Source organism: Onychomys torridus, chromosome 12 (assembly GCF_903995425.1).
Source record: "Onychomys torridus chromosome 12, mOncTor1.1, whole genome shotgun sequence".
Taxonomy (NCBI): Eukaryota; Metazoa; Chordata; class Mammalia; order Rodentia; family Cricetidae; genus Onychomys; species Onychomys torridus.
In genome coordinates, this window is record NC_050454.1 from 29,083,203 (window position 1) to 29,103,614 (window position 20,412).

The 20,412-nt window shown below is 39.1% G+C and overlaps 1 protein-coding gene across 1 annotated transcript in view; it reads left to right on the forward strand.

The window, feature by feature from the left end:
• Ift57 (intraflagellar transport 57) overlaps positions 1-20,412 on the forward strand; it is a 57,077-nt gene that overhangs the window by 23,207 nt on the left and 13,458 nt on the right. Inside the window, exon 6 of the mRNA XM_036203645.1 lies at positions 3,908-4,030. Coding sequence (XP_036059538.1) covers positions 3,908-4,030 — 123 coding nt within the window. The remainder of the gene's footprint in view (positions 1-3,907; positions 4,031-20,412) is intronic.

Below are 20,412 nucleotides of genomic sequence, written 5' to 3' on the forward strand. Positions count from 1 at the left end.
AACAAATGAATTATTGGTTAAGCTAATTAATTATAAGTAAAACTACTAGATAGCCTATGTCTCCCGACTTCTAATTGTCTCTTCTACAGCAGTAACTGGAAAATGCAGTTTCCTGAGAGCCAAGCTTGGCCTTATTTAATACTACTCAAGAGAAGGACCCAACATTTTGACCGTATCAAAACATCAGTTTTGTCTTTTACTAATAGCCACACATATAATACCATTTGTTAAATGAGAAGAAGTGGTTTTCTCCAAGTGTTGTAATTTTTCCATGATTTATCTTTGATAGTTAATGTTTACAGATGTTGAGAGATGTTGAGTGAGGAATAAGGTAATGAAGTAAACATACAAATATGGAAGCAGAAGTGGAGTAAGTTAGTGGTATTCTCCCAGGCTTAAGCTGCTCTGGTTCTCTAGCTACCTTTTCTTCTCAGCAGCTGGGCTGTTTCTCTGGTATATTATGGCCTGGGTGAGTAAACATATTTGAGTGCCTGTATTAAGTTGTCTTAAGACACTGGGAGTAGGAGTTAGGAAGCTATGCAAAAGAGCACTAAATAAGCCAGGATAGTCAACGCGTCTTTTTTAAAGGGCCGGTGTTAAAGCACATGCTTGTGCACTGGAGCATCCTAAAGCAGCATGTGGTCTTCATCCCACAAATTCAGATTCTGGGTCTTAGCAGAGCGAGGCCACTGTTTGAGGAAAAGACTAGAACTCAGTATTTCCACAGATGGAAATCCTGTGTCCCAGCCTAAAGAAAATGCAGCAGGTGGTCCTTTCTTCCAGGCTTGGCCATTCTAGGATTCAGCCTTTGAAAGGCAGCAAGGAGAAGAGGCAGGAATGAAGGGTGAGGTTGAACAGCACCAGCTCTATGTTCAATCTACCACATGTGGCTTTACTTAATTTAAATGATGGCTCCATAATTCAAACATATTTTATATCAGTGACCACAACATCTACATTCTGTTAAGAGCCAGGCCAACTTGCCACTGAGAAGACATGTCCTCTTGGCTCAGTCTGGCTTTGTGGAATTGTGATGTGAGGCCCTTAACCCTGGCAGGAGCAGCCTGTGTATCCCACCCAACCTTCGCATGGTTAAGGCTTATATATTCTTATGTTACTCATTGTAAACGGTCTTACTTCCATTAGCCCTGCTTCTCTAACCTGTTGGGTACAAGTGAACTAGTCAGAATTGGGGCCTTCATGAGGCAGGGTAGTAACCAGATGTGCTAGTGAATGTGCACATGCTGCCCTTCCCAGAGCAAGCCTGATATGAGTGCCAGAGTAAATCAAACGATAGAGAACCTTTCCCTGCCTCTCAGCCCCCGCCATGACTCATGCTCCCACAGACTTCACATGTGTCTGCTTTGTGAACCTTGCCACCCCCTCCAGTTCCCAGCTATGGTGCTCAGTGCTCCCATGCTGCCCTGCATTGAGTTTATACACCATACAGCATTCTCTGAAGTGCTCAAAACAAAGGTTCCAATGGTAAATGGGTGCTGTGGTGCCCGAGATCCAATCTTGAGCTATTTTCACTAAGATGTCCACATTTTACTGTGACAGATGCTTGCAGTTTTTTTTAAAGGTGCTTTATAGTTTAAAAAACAAGTAATTTGAGGCCTTCTAAATAGAATAGAACTGAATAAACGCAGAATATACATAATCAAGTATGCATGCACACGTCAGTCATCCATCCTCAGATAATGGGGATAGAAGTATAAAAGCAATATATCCTCTCTTTAAGGCTCTGGGTCTATCAGGACTTGTAATAGGTGGGGGAGATGCATAACTGTGTCAGCATTATACAGTCTTGTGAGTGAGTTCAGTTACTAGAGACCTCAGGCCTCCACAAAAATGCAAAACATTGTAAGTAGACATTTAAGAAATGTCTTTCAGTGGCATAAAATTCACATTGAGAGTGTAATTGCACTATGATATTTACATAGTTTTTAAAGTTTTATGTTTACATGGTGTTTATTGTTGAATTTTATATTACAGAGCATTTCAAACATCACAAAATTAGAATTAGATAATGGCTCCTTATGCACCATTGCCTGTTTTTAAGTTGTTAATATTTTTTCAATTGTATTTTACCTAAGCTTACTTTTTTTTTGTCCCAAAATATTTTAAGGTGAATTTCAAACATCATTCAACTCATCTGTAAAAGCTTGGCATATATTCTAACTTACGAGGGTTTTTGTTTTTGGTTTTGTTTTTTTTTAATATTACCACCATACCAAGTTATACCTCTAGAATTAGGATATTTCCTAATACCCAGCAGTTTCTGGCTTCAATGTCTTGATGTCTTCACCCTGTCACTGGATGATGATGTGGGGAGGGGGTGACTCAAGTGCTTTCCACTTAAACCCCCATGGAAGCAAGGTGCTGTAGTGCACATCTGTAACCCCAGAACTGAGGAGCAGAGACGCACAGAACCCTGCAACTTGCCCACCAGCCAGTCTCTCCCAGGTGGTAAGCTCCAGGTTCAGTGAGAGACCCTGTCTCAAAAAATAGGAGAATGATGGGGGAGATACACAGTGCACATGCACACATGTGTGAGTTTCTGCTTGTACACGTGCACATCAACACACAATACCATGTATAATACACAAATATAGCAATAAATGGCATTTCACAAAGGGATGGGAAGATGAGTTTCTTGCTCTTCAAGAATTAGAACCTACGTTTGGATCTCCAACATCCATGTTATGATCAGGCATGGTAGCAAATACCTATAGCCCTAGCATTGGAGGGTAGAAACATAGTTTCTGGAAGCTCCCTGGCCAGCTAGCCTAATCTAAATGAGGAGATCCAGGTTCAATGAAAGACGTATTTCAAGAAATAAAAATAAAGTAAAAAACAGTAGAGTAAGATATCTCATGCCAAGCCCTGGCCTCCACGTATGCACACTTAAGGAGCAAGTAGCAGGCATACATTCACACTCACATGCACACACACACACACACACACACACACACACACACACACATGTATAATTGCTTGGGTGCAATAAACATTTTTAAAATTAAAATAAAAATATTTTACAAATTATTTTTAATTAGAATTCATATAAGTCTCATGTATTTGGCTATTTATGCTTCTTGTATCTCTTATTATATAGAACTATTTAATTTTTCTTTAGAATCACTTATAATTGATCAAGGGAGTTTAAAGCGAAAAACAGCCTTCAAAATTAATGCTTGGGGCTTTGTTTTTAAATATTTAATGTGTAAATTTTCTACATCTTTAGATTCCCGGTATGTAATGCTAAAATATGAAAAGATGAGAAAAGCAGAGGGAGGGGGGATTTTCTTTCTGTGATTCAATGGCCATGAACTGACTTTGTCATTCAAGGTCAGCAGCGAAAGGGCCCTCCTTTGGAGTTGAAGCAGGTCTGTGCTATGTCTCATTTTAAAGTACCCTGTCCTTTGACCTGGCCAAAAGACGAGTCTAATTATGAATATAGAGTTTGTAAATACTAAACACTTCGTGTCTGAAATTGTATCTCCTTTTTTTCTTTCACATTTTGGCTTTGTGTTTCTGTACCATAAATTCAACTAACGTTTTTCTTACCAAACATGAGTATTTGTATTTCTCTGCTAATACCGGTTAAAATTCCTAAGTGGTATTTCTATTGGTAAACTCATCATTGAGTTCAGTCCGATATTACCCAAGCATTATCGACTATAAAATGATCAGATCATATATTCACCTCATTTTTACATACTTATTTTGCTATTCTACCAATTTCTCTTGCAACTTGGGTGGGAAGACAGAAAAGACTTTCTACCGCACTATCATTTTAACACTACTATCCTCGATTTAAATTGTGCAGTACTGCCTAAGTGCCTCAAGATTTTTCCAGTTCTTTTTATAAACTCCAAATCTTGTGATATCTTTCCTTTCTTAGGACACAAACGAGTCTGCCAAACAAGAAGATATTTTGGAATCTACGACAGATGCTGCGGAATGGAGTCTAGAAGTGGAACGTGTCCTGCCCCAGCTGAAAGTCACGATCAGAACAGACAATAAGGTACCAGAGAGAGAGCACATTTGCCCCAAGAATCCACCTTAGAAGGTGCTTTCAGGTTGAGAATGGGAGAGGTGGGGGAAGGTTGAGTGTTCAGCATGCTGGCCTGTGCTTTTCCTGCCTCAGCAACTCCAGTGTTGAAATTATAGGCATGTGCCTCCTTGCCTGGTCTGTTCTTAACAAGAGTTTAGCAAATTATTGAATGAATACTGTAATACAGTACGAGGAGAAAAAAAAACTTTGAAAGAATTTTTCACTCGGATTGAGGAGATTTTGTTAATAACTTTAATTTATTGAAAATTGTATTCTCTTGAGGTAAACTGGAGTTCTGTGATGATACCAGTTGATAAGAGCTAAAAGATGTTTTAGAACTTGCTGCTTAGCACAATAGAGTGTAACCTGGATGTTGTCTTAGATAATCTGTACTGTCCCATACTAGACTGGAAGTTAATACCCAGGGCAGGGGTTCTGCCTGTGTTCCAAGCACTAAGGTGGTTGAGGCAAGGAGATCAGGAATTCCAGGTCATTATAAAGAAGACAAGAAATATATCATAAGACAAGAATTGGATAATTGAGGAAGGGAGTTGCTTCTGAATCAAGGTACTGCTTTTTGTCTTGTTTTGCGGTTTTGTTTTGGTTTTGCCTATGGTATTATAAGTAATTACTTTAGGGTGAGCAAAAGCACATAGGAGAGCTGAGGATTGAGTTCTCACTAACGTTATTAATAATCTCTGCATAAAGGACTAAAGGGACATCTAGGTAATGGGACTGAAGAAGAACTTTCATCCATAGGGGCTAAACATAAACTCAAAATTAGGGAACAAAGTTCTATGGAAGATTGTTACTGAAAAGCACAGACAGATTTGTGTCTATGCTCCAAGTAGGACTCCACAAAGATTGCTGTTTTCTGAGAGTCTGGAAGAATATCCATCCTTTCGCTATGTCCCCTAACCCTTAAGAAGTAGCCTAGACTCCTGTAACATCCAAGAACAGGGTGAGGCTACAAGAGTTATTAGACAGTGAGAGACAAGTCTGTCAGGATCAGTGGAAGAATCCTGCAGCCTGCTTACCCAGTCATTGTGGAAAGAACAGCTAGTATCCGACTTCTGGAGGTGAATGCTTTGTTTGTGTGTCATGTGTAAATTATCTATTACTAAGAATTTCTTCACTGATTAGATCTCTGCTAGAAATCAAACCTTTCAAAAAGAAGTAATGTGTTTCCTTTTTTTTTTTTTTTGAAAAATAAATGCCATTTCTAGTTCTTTGATTTTGTCAGAACAAATTCTCTTTATGAAATTAAAAAGTCACTATTGTGATATAGTAAGATGTTAAAATAACTGTGTGGTTGGGAACAGTTTAATCACAGAAGAAAGCAAATTTAACTTGTTTATTTCATTCTAAGTATACTCTTAGAGTGAGACATCTCATTTAGAACCTAATGGGTTGTGTGTGTGTGTGTGTGTGTGTTTTAACTACAGTTATTGATTTCTACACACTAGAGTAACCAAGAAAGAAAGGGTGTAAGCATAGCACTAACACTATATTATTTTGCAGAAGTAAGTGCAGTTCAGGTTCTAGAGTGGACCAACTCAGAATCCTGGATTTGTGAAGAGTCGGTGTCCCTCAGATTTGGGAAATAATTAACTAATTTAAAATTGGATGCTGATTCCCATCACATGCTACCAGCTTAGTCTCCAGAGGATTGACTGTGCCAAATTATTTATACAGTTGAGTATATGAGCAACATCCCAAGAGCAGACGTTTTGATTTCTCGGGATTTTTTAGGATATGAACATATTAGCTTGAATTTTGGTTCTTATGGTTAAAACATGCTGACTGAAGCCACTGATACTTGATCACTTTGTCAGAATTCTTTGGTGAGTCCTTTGATCCTTATAGCCAGTGTTTCACAGTATCTTTTTTTCTGAGCTCTTCAGATGTACCAAAGGGAAAGCATAGCATTAGGGTCAATATTTATGCAGCTTAAGAAAAATGAAATTATACCGTGATTTAAAAGCATTAAGAATCCAGTGAACAGAAAATGGATGATCATCTCCAAAAATTAAAAAAAGAATAAAAGTAGCTGAGATACACGGGAGCTTTCTTCTCAGATGCCTTTGGCAGTTGCTGCAGCTGAGGGTACATCCTACTTTGCCGTGACCTTGTCCTTGACTCTTGACCCTGTCCAAATCACACTCTTTATTTGGCCGATAACCTTTCATTCAGCACAAGCTACTTGGGACATTTAGAACCATTTTTATTTCATTTCATGTTTGAGGGAGAAAAAAGAAATTAAATATTTGGAGAGCCAACATGTTTTACTGGTTATCACGTATTAATATTTGAATAGCTTAGAGATTCTGGGAGGTACATAATAAAGGGTCTCATTATTTAAACTCATTATAAATTTATTTTAAATGACCTTACATTAGTAGTAAATAAGTTTCATATTTGTCTGCCACAGGATAAAAGGTTTTCCACTTTTCCTCTCAAGCTAAGTTTTTACTTCTATGCTTTCTTGCAGAGAATTAAAAACCAAAGGAATCTTTTAGTTTGGGAATATGTTTTTTTACATATTACATTTGTAAAAATAGATTCCTTCCATCATATGCTAATACTTTCCTTTGAATCCTTTCCATAATGGTGCAGTTGAGTTTTGTTTTGTTTTGTTGTTTGTTTGTTTTGGTTTGGCTTTGTTGTTGTTGGGGGGGGGGTGTTGGTTGAGTTTTTTGTTGTTGTTGTTTTTTGCTAAAGTAGCATGTATCTGTTATATGGCATTACTTGCTAGTTTTGCCTATTTCCAAAGAATAGAAACTAATTTTAATATTAACAGAAACAAAATAGAATTAGGAAAAAGAATACGCGCCAAAAATACAAATGATGTGTACTTGACTGAAGACAAAGATCTGGTTGCATGCTAATCTGAATACAATTAAAAAGCTTCAGGACAGCAAAAGAAACAATCAAATGAAGAAACAACCTATAGATCAGAAAAAAGAAACTGCCAGGGAAAACTATCCAACCTATAGGATTGGAAAAAAAAAATATTTCTAACACAGAATTATTATCTAACATCTGTAAAGAACTCAAAAACTTGCCAAAGAAAGCACCAATCAACAAATAGGCCAATAAGACAAACAGTTCTCCAGAGAAGTACAAAGGGCCAATAAGCATGCAAAAGGGAAAAAAACCCCACAACATTCTCAGCTATCAAAGAAATGCAATTAAAACTACATTAAGATTCTATCTCATCCCAGTGAGAATGGCTATCATTAGGAAAACAATAATAAACGCTAGCAAGACTGGGGCCTGGTAGGGACCCTTATTCACTGCTGATGAAAATATAAACTGATGAACCATTATGGAACTCAGCATGAAGGTTCCTCAAAAAATAAAATAAAATAAAACATATGAAGAATAATATCATATGACCCAACAATACAGCTCCTGGTCATATACCTGAAGGACACTAGATCAACATACCGCAGAGACACTTACACATCCATGTGCATCACAGGGCTTTTGACTTATACAGGTTATAGATGCAGCCAAGGTGTGCCTCAACAAATGAATGAGCCAAGACAATGTATATATGCATAATAGAGTTTTATTCAGCAACAAACAAATAAATTGTGTCATTGGCAAGAAAATGGATGCTACAGGAGATCATTATATTATGGAAAATAGAAAATAATAATAACTCAGATGAATATTGAATGATATAGTATAGATACATAAAACTGTGTTATGCTGGCTAGTTTTATATCAACTTGACACAAGCTAGAGTCATCTGAAAGGAGAGAACCTCAAATGAGAAATTGCTTCTATACTATCAGGCTGTAGGTAAACCTGTAGGGCATTTTCTTAGTGATTGATGGGAAAGGGTCCAGCCCATTGTGGGTGGGGCCCCCCCCGGACTGATGGTTGTGGGTTCTATAAGAAGGCAGGTTGAGCAAGTCATAAGGAACAAGCCAGAAAGCAGCACCCAAGCCAGTAAGCTGCCCTCCTGCATGGCTTCTGCATCAACTCCTTCCTCCAGGTTCCTGCCCTCTTTAAGTTCGTGTCCTAACTTCCTTTGATGATGAACAGTGCTGGGGAAGTGTAAGCCAAACAAACCCTTTCCTCCCAAGTTGCTTTTTAATTATGAAAGTAATATGCAAGTAATGTTACAAAGAGGAAGGGGCTGGGAGTGTGCAATGAATTAGATCCAAAGTTTATTCATTTTTCTAGTTGATTTTTGTCTACCTGACACCAACCTAGACATATCTTGGAAAAATTATTTTATAAGATTGGCCAAGCAAGCTGAGCGGTGGTGGCACACACCTTTTACCCCAGCATTTAGGAGGCAGAGATAGGAGGATCTCTGTGAGTTCGAGGCCAGCCTGGTCTACAAAGCAAGTTCCAGGACAGCCAGGACTCTGTTACACAGAGAAACTCTGTCTCGAAAAACCAAAAAGAAAAAAAAAAAAATTGGCCAAACAAGTCTGTATTTTTTGATTAATGATTGATAGGAATGTCCAGCTCATTATGGGCAGTAACTACCTCTCCTAGACTTATATAAGTTGATCATGGTGTCTTAGCAGAGCAATAGAAAGGTAACTAAGAAGTTGTTACCAGAAAATGGACTATTGCTGGGACAGCCTGACCATGCTGTTTTTTAGAGAAATGTGGAAGACATTGAGACTTTGGACTAGGAAAGCAGTGGAAGGCTGTATGCAGAGCGTAATGGATATCCTAGTAGGAACTGGAAGACGGTAGTGCACAGAGCAGTGTGAACTATAGAGGCCCAGCTCAAGAGGTTTCAAGGGGAATAATATTGGTAACTAGGTTAGGAACCATCCTTGTTATAGTTTGGCAAAGAAGGAATCTACCTGAAGCTAAATTGAAGAGTGTGGGACTAATTTCACTGGCAGAAACAATTTCAAGACAGCCTTACATTGACTCTGTTATGTGGTTATTAGTAGTCACTCTTGTGCAGATCTACAATGAAAAAGAGTCGATTGGGCAAAAAGAAATACAAAATGTACATTTTGGGGAGAACAAGAATACCAGGAAATTTAATATTGGAATCATGACTTGTACTGAAAGACATTGAAAGAAATGAAATAAAGTGAGTTGACACCCTTAGGGTGAGACTCTGCCCATCTAATCTTGCAACTTCTAAAAAGAAAAGGCCTAAGGAGTTATCTGCTCCTAATAGAACAGCAAACAATCCAAGTTCATGCAAATGTAATTCAAGGAGCAGGCCAGTTTCCATCCCCAGCAGGCAGCAGAACTTGGCAGCATTCATCACATGGTTCTGGCTTTATAGTCATGAAGGACACAGGAGAAAAGCTGTTGTGCAGTCTTCCTTCGAGGTTAAGGAAAACTGCACAGGCCAGGCATGTGACAGGGGAGGCCTAGAGACCATTATAGAAAGCTGTTAAAGTGAAGGCTGGATTGTGTTGGAGACCCCAAGATGTTGGAGATGCCAGAGCCATGGGATATCTGCCAAACAGAGATACAAACATGGAATGGGACCAGCCTGACAGACAGACAGACAGAGAAGGTAGTGTGTTGCAGTCAACAAAGCTGGAATAGCAAAGTGATCTAAGTCCTTTGTCATGGAAATAGAGCTGCAGGATTTGGGGCTTGCCTTGCCAGACTTATGTCTTGCTTTAGTCCAGTGTGTGCTTTCTAGGCCCAAACTCTTCCCTTTTGAAATGGTAATGTATAGTCTGTGACATTGTGTGTTAGAAGTATGTGATTTACTTTTTGATTTTACAGGGGTTTCAATTAAGAAATTACCCTGAATCTCAGAAGGAACTTTGAAATTTGGGATTTTAAACTGTGTTAAGACTGAAAGACTATGGAGACATTGGAAGTTGAATTAAATTCATTTTGCATTATGATGTGGCCACAAGCCCATGGGTGCCAGGGAGTGGAATGTAGTGGATGAGAGTGGCCCCTATATGCTCATATTTTAGAATGCATGGTCACCAGTTGGTGGAACTGTTTGGGAAGGATTAGGAGGTGTGGTCTTGTTGAAGGAGGTGTGTCACTGGGGGTAGCCTTGGAGGTCTCAAAAGCCCACACAATTCCGAGTTATCTCTCTCTGCCTTATGTTTGTGTAAGCTCTCAGCTACTTCTCTAGTATCATGGATGCCTGCTTGCTCCTCACCATAATGGTCATGGACTCTAACTGCTTAGAACTGTGAGCCTCAAGTTAAATGCTTTCTTTTATAAGTTGACTTGGTCATGGTATTTTATCACAGCAATAAAAAAGTAAAAAAGTAATTATGACAGAATGTGTCAATATCTAATAAATATTATTATTATTGTGTTCTTTTACTTTGGGTGCCTAATCAGTATTCAGGAAGGTTTACAAAGTATATGCAGTAAAGCTTCTGTCATTTAAGGAGTATATATAAACATCCATATTATTATATCCATATTCTTACATGAGTCTCTAGCCAGGTTCATGTCACTATCCTCTGCTAAGTCTTTCCATTTTTCCCCAATAACTGTGCATATAAGAAAATATCATTGTGATAACTGACATTTACTATTTACTATATGCCCAGAGCTGATCCTAGCTCTGCATGTGCATTATGTAACTTAGCCCTTTCCACCACTCAGAAATGCAAGTTCCTTTTACCTCAAATGCAGAACTGTGAACAGAAAAGTAATTTGCTTTTATAAATGATGAAAATAGTGTCTGGATGACAAGGCAGGCTTTTAACTGTTCGAGAAGAGACAGTGTACCATATGATTAAGAGCAGAAGTTCTGAACCCAGGTCACATTACTACAGATTATAGTGGTGGGTGACTCCAACACCCTCTGCCTTAATTTCTCCATCTGTAAAATGAAATTTATTGTAATGCCTCCCTTAAGGAGTTACAAAAAAAACCAAATGAATGAACATACATAAAGCACATAGGATAGTGTCAAAGAACCACTACATGCTGACCATTATTTCTGTACATTTTTATTCATATAACTGATCTTGTACTGTTTTTTAGGAATATAACATTGCATTATATGGATTTCCAGACATTGTTAATAAATAGGGATGGCGACATTATGGGCTGTTGACAGTCCTTACACTGTACCATCAGCACTCCCCTGATTGCCAGGCAGTAGAGCTAGCTTGTCCCAGCTCAGCAGGTTTGGAATCAAACCGGAGTTGGGATCTGGGTGGGGAAAGAGCACAACAGCATTCTACAGGAACGAGGGTGGCTAGCCTGTGGGCAGGTACAAGGACCACAAGAACTGAATACAGACCCCTAGAAAGGCATGGGTTGTCCAGATGACTCTTTTGAGAGGAACAGTGACATGGGAGAGAGGGGCAGATGCAGATTAAATGTAAAGTAGATTTGGAATCTCCAAAACTTCTGCCACAGCTTGTGCAGTCAGAAAAGACTCTAGGCTGCAAAATGTACAGTAAGAACAGTTTCTAGGCCACAGCATGTACAGTCAGAACAGTCTTAGATTGCAGCATATACAGTCAGACAGTCTTAAACTGCAGTGTGTACGGTCAGAACAGTCTCTAGGCTGCAGCATATACAGACAGTCTTAGGCTGCAGCATGTACAGTCAGAACAGTTTCTAGGCTGCAGCATGTACAGTCAGACAGTCTTAGGCTATAGCATTATAGTCAGATAGTCTTAGGCTGCATTATGTATATGTACAGTCAGAACAGTCTTAGGCCTCAGCATGTACAGTCAGAACAGTCTCTAGGCTGCAGCATGTATAGTCAGACAGTCTTAGGCTGCAGCATGTACAGTAAGAACAGTTTTTAGGCCACAGTATGTACAGTCAGCACAGTCTTAGATTGCAGCATGTACAGTAATAACAGTTTCTAGGCCACAGTATATACAGTCAGAACAGTCTCAGATTGCAGCATGTACAGTCAGTCTTAGGCTGCAGCATGTACAGTCAGAACAGTTTCTAGGCTGCAGCATGTACAGTCAGACAGTCTTAGGCTATAGCATTATAGTCAGACAGTCTTAGGCTGCAGTATATATATGTACAGTCAGAACAGTCTCTAGGCTGCAGCATATATATTCAGAACAGTCTTAGGCTGCAGCGTGTACAGTCAGAACAATCTTAGGCTGCAGTATGTACAGTCAGCACACTCTTAGGCTGCAGCATGTACAGTCAGAAGAGTTTCTAGGTCTCAGCATGTACAGTCAGACAGTCTTAGGCTGCAGCATGTACAGTCAGACAATCTTAGTCTGCAGCATGTACACTTAAAACAGTCTCTACTTTGAAGCTAATTTTCTTGAGAATTTTTCTGTGAAGGTACTTCAAGATAATTATCAAAGGAAATCTTTTCCTAAATGACTTAAATGTTCTGTGCATTCCAAAAGAGTAACTTTTTGTTTTAAGTTGACAAGATGTTGAGACATTCCAAAGAATTCCACATGCCTAGTATTTCTGAGATGTGGATGAATGTTTGTTTAGATTTTCACCTTCTGTATTACTGATAACTTTGAGTCTCTAGAGTATTTTATTGTCTTGAGATTTCTTAAAATGAACCTTTGACTTTGGAGACTTTCAGATGGAGCAAGCAGAGTTGTTTTTTTCAGAGCTCCAGGTCAAGGAGCTCAGTCACCATCTCTTACTTGGGTTTGACAAAGCCTCAAAGGCTGGTAGGGAAGTTTAAAAGATTTCATTAGAGAATAAATGAAAGATTCAGGTATGTTTAGGTAGGACTAGAAATCTGCAGTAAAGTAAGATCAGAAGCAGACCATTTTATGCAGTTGGTTGGGTAGGGCAGTATGGGAGCCCACTGAGGCTTCCTAGTGAGATCTGAACTTGCTTTACCCAGCAGAGCTGCATTAGAAGATTGCTTGACCATGTGTATGGTTACCAGGTGCTTGGAAGGGTCTGCACTTGGGCTGTGCTAGGGGGAAGTCCTTTTAAAAGCCCTTTAGAAGGGGCCAGTGGATAAGGATCCGGGCCTTCCCAAGGCTGTCCTGTGTTTCTATCTGTCTCTCTTTCCTCTCTATATTTCTATCTAAATCTCTTATCCCTCACTCCTCAAGAGTACCCTGGAGGGAAAAGGTAGGAGCGGGTCCCCTACAGGGCAGTGCCTTAGTCAATGTTCCCTGTTGCTGTGGTAAAATACCCTGAAGAAAGCAACTTAGGGAAGAAAGGATTCATTTTGGCTCTTAGTCAGGAGTACTGTACAACATGGGAAGAGTCAAAGCAGCGGGAACTGAAGCTGTTGGCCACATTTCATTGACTACCAAGAAGCAGAGAATAATGAATGAATGAAGGCTGCCACTCACGTCCTGTTCAGTTGAGGATCCCAGCCAGGGAGTGGTGCAGCTCACTGTGAGCTTGTCTTCTCCCCTCCATTGACATGATCAGTACAGTCACCCACGTGTTTACCCAGATGACCATCTCCCAGATGAGTCCACTCCTGTCTAGTTGACAGGTGAAACTCATTACCACAGGGAGGACATGACTTTGTCTACAGGCTGGTCCCAAGTTGGAAGTGAATGACCAAGGTCAGTGTGGGGCTGATTATTACAGAGCCCATGGTTTGGCTTTTTGGACTAGAGGCTACACATGGTGGATTAGAATTCTGGTTTGGTGTGTGTCTTGGTGTTGTTGTGGTCTATTTGTATATTTTGAAAATCATCAATCCTATTAGTCTACTAATATTTACTTTTATTCCTCAAAAATAAGGAAAAACAGGAAGTATGAAATCAGTTTTCAGCTAAATTTTAACATAGGCGCTTTTCATTTATGCTGTGCTTATTTCTAAAAGATTGTACATTATGATGATTTAATATTAGTTATTTAATGGAATGAACAAATGTTCTAATATGCTTCAATGCCCCATGGATATAGTAATTAAAAATTTGATTAATGTCTTAAATAGATTTTTGTCCAAATTATAATTAAATGTTTCCTGCTTTGTTTTTCTAAGAGATAGTTGGGTAGGTACCTCCTTCCTTTTGCCAAAGTGTCTCAAGTAATTATGTAAATCTTCAGATTCATTACAAGGAATTTAGATGAAGTGATTATTTTTGAAAGCTTTGAAAGTATTACAACATATATTTCTAATTATTTTAAAGCTCTGAGTCACTGAACTGTTTTTACCAACCTTCCTGTCCTACGGCATGTGACTTTCCTGAACTGTCGTTAAAAGAATCTTAAACTTTAAATTTCAACTCCACACAATTGGATTGTGTTTTAAAGTAAATAAAGGGCTTAGGTGTTGCCTTAGGTGACTTACAGTGGGAGACCTTTTGGGAAGAGTCATTGTGCTTAGGATAAAATCACTGCAATAGTTTTGAGCCTTTGGGCTCCTCAGTCACCATGAGTGCTAAAACCTAAGAGGCAGAAGAGGCCCTTCATTAATCAGCAGGTGGAATTCCATTTAAATGAACCTGGAGGGAGCACGGAATTACTACATTAGATCTCAGTCTCTTCAAATTGGAAGCCAAGTCCTGCAGAAAGTTACCGGGGCAGGCTCTTTCTTTTTATTATTGCAGACAAATCTGTACCAGGGAGCAATTGAAAGCATTTCTCTCATTCCAAAGCAACAGAGAGACTAGTAGTTTTCTTGGCCTTGTGCCTATAACTGATTTGGATACAGCATGAGAAGGTGTTAGCAAAAGTTAACTTTTCTGAATATTTATTTATTGTTATAGTTTGGGAATGGGAACATTTCTTAAGACTTATTCTCTAGTTTTTGGGTAGAAAATATTAATAGAATTCCTGTATCCACAAGCCAAGAGATATAATGTATTCTGTGGGTTGGAATACAGGAATGAATTCCATGTACATGATCATTATTAAAACAGGATTCTGCCTGCCATTTGCATAACGGAGAAACTGCACTTATAATTCTTAGAGATTTTTCTGGTAGACCTTCTATTAAAAATATTCACATAATTTAAAGAAAAATAAGATACCCAATTTTAAAAAGTCAGCATTTACAATTATACCATCAAATGTAAATACAGGTGGCAATAAGTTGATCTTCATGAGGCTCCATGCAGGAGTAATAGCTCCAATTACTGTCACAAATGTTTGTAATTGTATCTATTGCTGCCAGACAATAAATGCTTTTTAATATAACAGGGCCATAAATGTACATGCTGCTGTTGTTTAAACAAAATACAATTTTCAGTAAATTTATCCTTGAAACACCTGCTATAATCAAAAAGAGGTGAATGCTATCAAAATAAACTGCCTAAATTAACTAGACACACATACATTTTTAGAACAGCCTGCATGATTACTCAACTGCCACATCATCTCAGAACGAGGGAAAATACTCGCTGATGGACTTTTATAGCAAGCATTCTTCAAAAGAGATTGCACAAAGCGGCTATTCTTTGAGACTGTTGTATTCTTTCAGACAAGATAGGATTTTGTGCACTGGAAGTTGTGTTTGCAAGGTCAGCTGTTTGATTTTGGTTTTGTATTTTCTTTGTTGCATGTGTATCATGGATACATATCACGTGGTGGGAAAGGTCTATTGTGCTTAAAATTATACTGAATAATACAGCGAAGGAGTGGAGACAAAGCCAGTCTCCCTAATCAACACAAGATCCTAAGTTACTTTTGTGGTCCTCTTGCTGAACACCCTGGATATTGTTTGTTTAAGCATGGCTGATGATGCCTTCCTTTCTGTTTACCTTGAGTGTGAGAAATGTTTGAACTGGATCAGGTAAAGGTCCCATGTATCACAAATTAAAGCAGAAGAATGTTTGTGCCGTAGTGACTACCATTAGCTGTAACTAAAGAGCATCAGCAGTGAATGCTGATTACCAGGAAATAAGCAGTGAAAACTGCATGCTTTGTTAATACTGCAAAGGCAAGAGCATAATGCCTCACTGCCCGCAGACCTCAAATAGACACCTGTGATTGAGAGCAGAGAATTAATATATATTGATTATAATTAAAATGTCTAGACTGCCTAAATATTTCATTATTGTAAAGTATGATTTAATGTTTCCCTTGAATTGCTTAATATAAAATATGAATTGAAGCAGAAACCATTTGTCACATGGACCTCCTGACAAAATGTAGTTTTTATTGGCTTGACTCATTTTTCTAATCAGCCATGTTAGAGTCATTCTCACTATTACTATGTTTTATTTGAAATTTCTTAATGTTTGACCAAAATTTTATTCATGTGGTTTTTATCTCATTATTTTTGACTGTCTTTATATCAAAGAAATGGTTTATGTTTCTTGTTTCTTTACAAATGTAGAAGACAGATATTTTTGGTTTGTTTACTGGAAGGATGTTGAATGTCAGTCTTAGATCTAAGTTTTGATCAGCAGATTCTTAAACTTGGGTGGAACTATTGTTAGAGGCTTGACACAAAACCAAGTCACCTGGGAAGAGAGTCTCAAGGGATGGCCCGGATTAGATTGGTCTGTGGCCAATTGGTCTATGGAGAACTGCTGTGATTGTTGACGGATTTGGGAGGGCCAGCTCACTCTGAGCAGTGGCACTCTTGGGAAGGCTGTCCTGGGGTGTAGAAGAAAGCTGTCTGATCACAAGAAGCCTGAGAGAACAATTCAATAAGCAGCCTTCTGACATGGTTTCTGCTTCGGTTCCTGTGTGGGTTCCCGCCCTGGCTTCTCTTTCTGATGAACCCTTGAAGTGTAGGATGAACTGAACCCTCTCCTTCTCTGAGTTGCTTTTGGTTGATGTTTATCACAACAGGCAAACCAACTGGAACAAGTGGCAAGCTTAGTCATCAGTTCTCACAGTAGTTGCTCAGTATCACAGGATATCAATGCTGATTTCTAACTTGACCTGTGAGTATTTGCCTTGTGAGATCTCTGCTCTGGACATGGCATTCTGAAGCCTGTAAGCCCTCAACAAGGTCTGTCTACTTCATATCAAAGAAGTGCAGCATGGGATAGCCATGAATGATAGTTCTTGGTTAACATGTCAAGGCTCTTTAGTAGCAGATGATAGTAAGGATAACCTCTGCGCAGTTAGAGGTGATTGTTTAACTAACAAGATATTACCTTGAGAACTCTGGGTCTCCAGATACCTGTGCTCCTTCTGAGTGCCACTGTGTTCATGGCTGACTGTTTCTCTACAATGAGAAGAATAATCAGAAAAAAAGGAACTTCCCAAAGAAACATTACTAGTGATTATACACATTCCCTAAAGCAAGTCAACTACAGCACACACTACGGATTGTACAACAATTGTTTCCACTTCCACAGTGTGTGTGTTCAAAGGTCCCCAGTGGACTCTTGTACCTTGCCACAGGTCTGAAAGCAGTGAAAACAGCCAACCAAGGATTAAAACCATGAGGCAAAAGAACGCTTTCTCCCTTCAGTTGATTTTTCTTGAGTCATTTGTCAAATTGATGAGAAGCTGACTAATGCAATGGCTTATTCCACTTAACATAATGTCCTCTATTCCATCACTATTACTGCAGATGCCAAAGCCCCATTCCTGTTAATGCTACAAAGCATTCTGTTGTAATTATGTACATTTTCTTTATGCATTGCTCCAACCTCTGGATTTCCCCCACCACGTGCCCCTTTCAACTTCAGTCTCAGTTTATTTTTTAATAACTCATTGAGTACCTGGTTACACAGCACATGGTTGTGGGGACTTTCACTGAAGCTTGATCAACCTACCATGGACGACACCCTATTGAAAACTGACTCGCCTTTTTTTTTTTTTTTTTTTATAAGCTATCAACTCTCAGTGCCTACTTGGCTAGAGGTAGAGGCTTCCTTGTCCTCCCTCATCCATGCTAGGATGTTGACTGTCTTGATTTTGTGCAGCTATTGTTTAGACAACCACTGATGCTGTGTTTACCCACATCACTCAGAGCTTTTTTTTCACAGTATGCATTTGGAGGTCAAAGGACAACTGTATGGAGTTGATTTTCTCCATGCACACTTAATGAGTTCCAGCAATCCAACTTTGGTAACCAGACTTGGCTTGCACAGCAGGAATCTCTACCCACTGAGCCATCTTGCTGCTTTGATAGATTTCATTTGATCATGGTGAATAGTGTGTGTATACATAAATATGTGCATGTAATCATACATGAATACAACCTTTGAGACAGAGACTTGCTCTGAGGCTGGAGTTCACTACATCAGCTAATCCGGCTGGCCAGCGAGCCTCTATGATCTGCCTGTCTCTACTCACATACCTGCAGCCCTAGCGCTGGAGTTACAGATTAGTGCCTATGTGCACAGCACTGGCTAAGGATCCAAACTCAGGTCCTCATGCTTGCATAGGCATAATAGGCATAGGATTGCAATGGCATCCATCAAGCCATTTCCCCAGCCTATTATACCTTATTTTATTGTAATCTCTTTATATTTGCTAAATGTCTTGTTCAGATTAAAGTTCTTTTTCTTGCTTGATTAAACTTTCCAAATTTCTTATATTTCACTGAACTTCCTTTAAAGATATCATTTAGGTTTTTTTGGTTTTTTGTTTCAAATAACTCATCTATTCCTTTTTCTTTAGGGTCCATTGCTAGAAAGTTAATTTGTATTTCTTTGGAGGCATGATTTAACCTTGTTTTTTTCATACTGTACATATGTTATTTGTGCATCAGATCTGTTGACTCTGTCAACTCATATGAGGGCTTTTATAGCAAAAGGCTTTCTCTTGGCAGCATGTCCTATGATATCAATTGTGTATGGTACATTGACTTGTGTCTCAGGTGGACACAGTAGTACACTCACTGTCAATATTCTTTAGCTGTAATCAGTGTTGGCAATGCCTGTAAGTATCTAAGTGATCTCAGCTGCAGGAGTCTGTGCGATTGCCTGTCTAGCTAAGTGATCTCAGAATGGTACACATCAGTGAAGCTGGGATAACCATCACTTTGTGAAGGATGCACAGAGGAAAGGAGGGATAGACAGGTTCAGGTAGGCATGATACAGTAGGTTCAAGAGCAGAGATAGAGCACCTATAATATTAATGTATGCATGCTAAATGGAGGATCAGGCCATTCTGGTGGTCCTTGGCAGCAGGAACAAAGTGTTGGCTGGACCACACTAGCGGCCTAAGGGGGAGGGTGCCCACTGTTTCTCAAGGGCTGCAGAGGAGCTTTTGCAAAAGCTGTGATCAGGTGAATGGAGATAAACTTGCTGCCTGGTACCTGAGTCTAGCTCTCCCTCTGGCCACTTTCTAGTGTCAAAGGTACTACCATCTCAGGATGGTTCTCTGTAGAGCAGCTTGAGAAAGACACATGATCTAAACTCTTTCTCCAGGCTGTTGAAGGAGCTTGTGTCCCCAGCTGCTCCCTAAACTCTGCTAGAACTTGAGGGATGAGTGCAAGTTTCTCAAGGAGCAAATGTTTCAAGAGTCCATGGTATTAGTAGGAAATTATATTGGCCTCCTGTTTACCCAGTTTTGCCATGTGGAGTCCCTCTTGGTTCGAGGTTTTTGGTGACTGATACAGACTCTGTCCCTTTCTTTCTAAGGCCACATCTCTGCCACATCACTACTGAACTTCAATAATCTTCCTCATATTCTTGTAGACTAAAAGATTGATTGCTTTATTTCTTTATCTATCTATCTATCTATCTATCTATTTATTTTTGGCCATTTTGTGTTGAGGAAAACATGTCACGCTTCTAACTTGCAGATGTCACCCTTTCTTTTAAGTACCAATTTTTGAGTATGAAACCCATCTTGTATTTTGAAATAAATTCAAACACAAACTCAATTTGAGCATACTGTTATTATCTTTAGCTTTTTTTCATTCCTACATTTGATTTGGTAATTTTTTTGTTTAGTATATTTATAACTCTTTTATAAAAGGTATAGAAGGTATTGATCTATAATTTGTTGTTGCTTGGTTGGCTGGTTTTGGCTTCTGGTACCCTTGTCAAGTTTTAATGTAATGCTATATGAGCCTCGAGAAACAAATTGGCTCTCTCTCCTCTCCTCTCCTCTCCTTTCCTCTCCTCTCCTCTCCTCTCACCTCCTCCCCGTCCCTTCCTTCCTCCCACTTTCCACCCCTTCTTTTTTTCTACTTTGCAATAGACTTTGTACATGATTGTTATTTCCTATTTAATTAACTGTTTGGGAAATATACTGTTCAAGCCATCTGGGTCTGGATATTTCCTAATGAGAATGTTTTTAATTCTATTTGTTGATCCTGTGAACATTTAAAATTCATTTTAGGACAGTTAATATATAGATTAACTCTTGTAAGTTTTCAAATATTAAAAACCGTGTTAACTTTGCCTTTATGCTAACAGAAGCATGATAGAAAGAAGGCTCATTTGAGTTACAGTCCCAGAGTGTCTGCTGGCCCTGTTACTGCTGGGTGGCAGCACATCATGCTTAACTTTTGTTTTACAAGTGTGGTAAACAGCTCACCTCATGGTCAGAACATGGGAGAGAGAAGAGGCTGAGGTCCCACTACC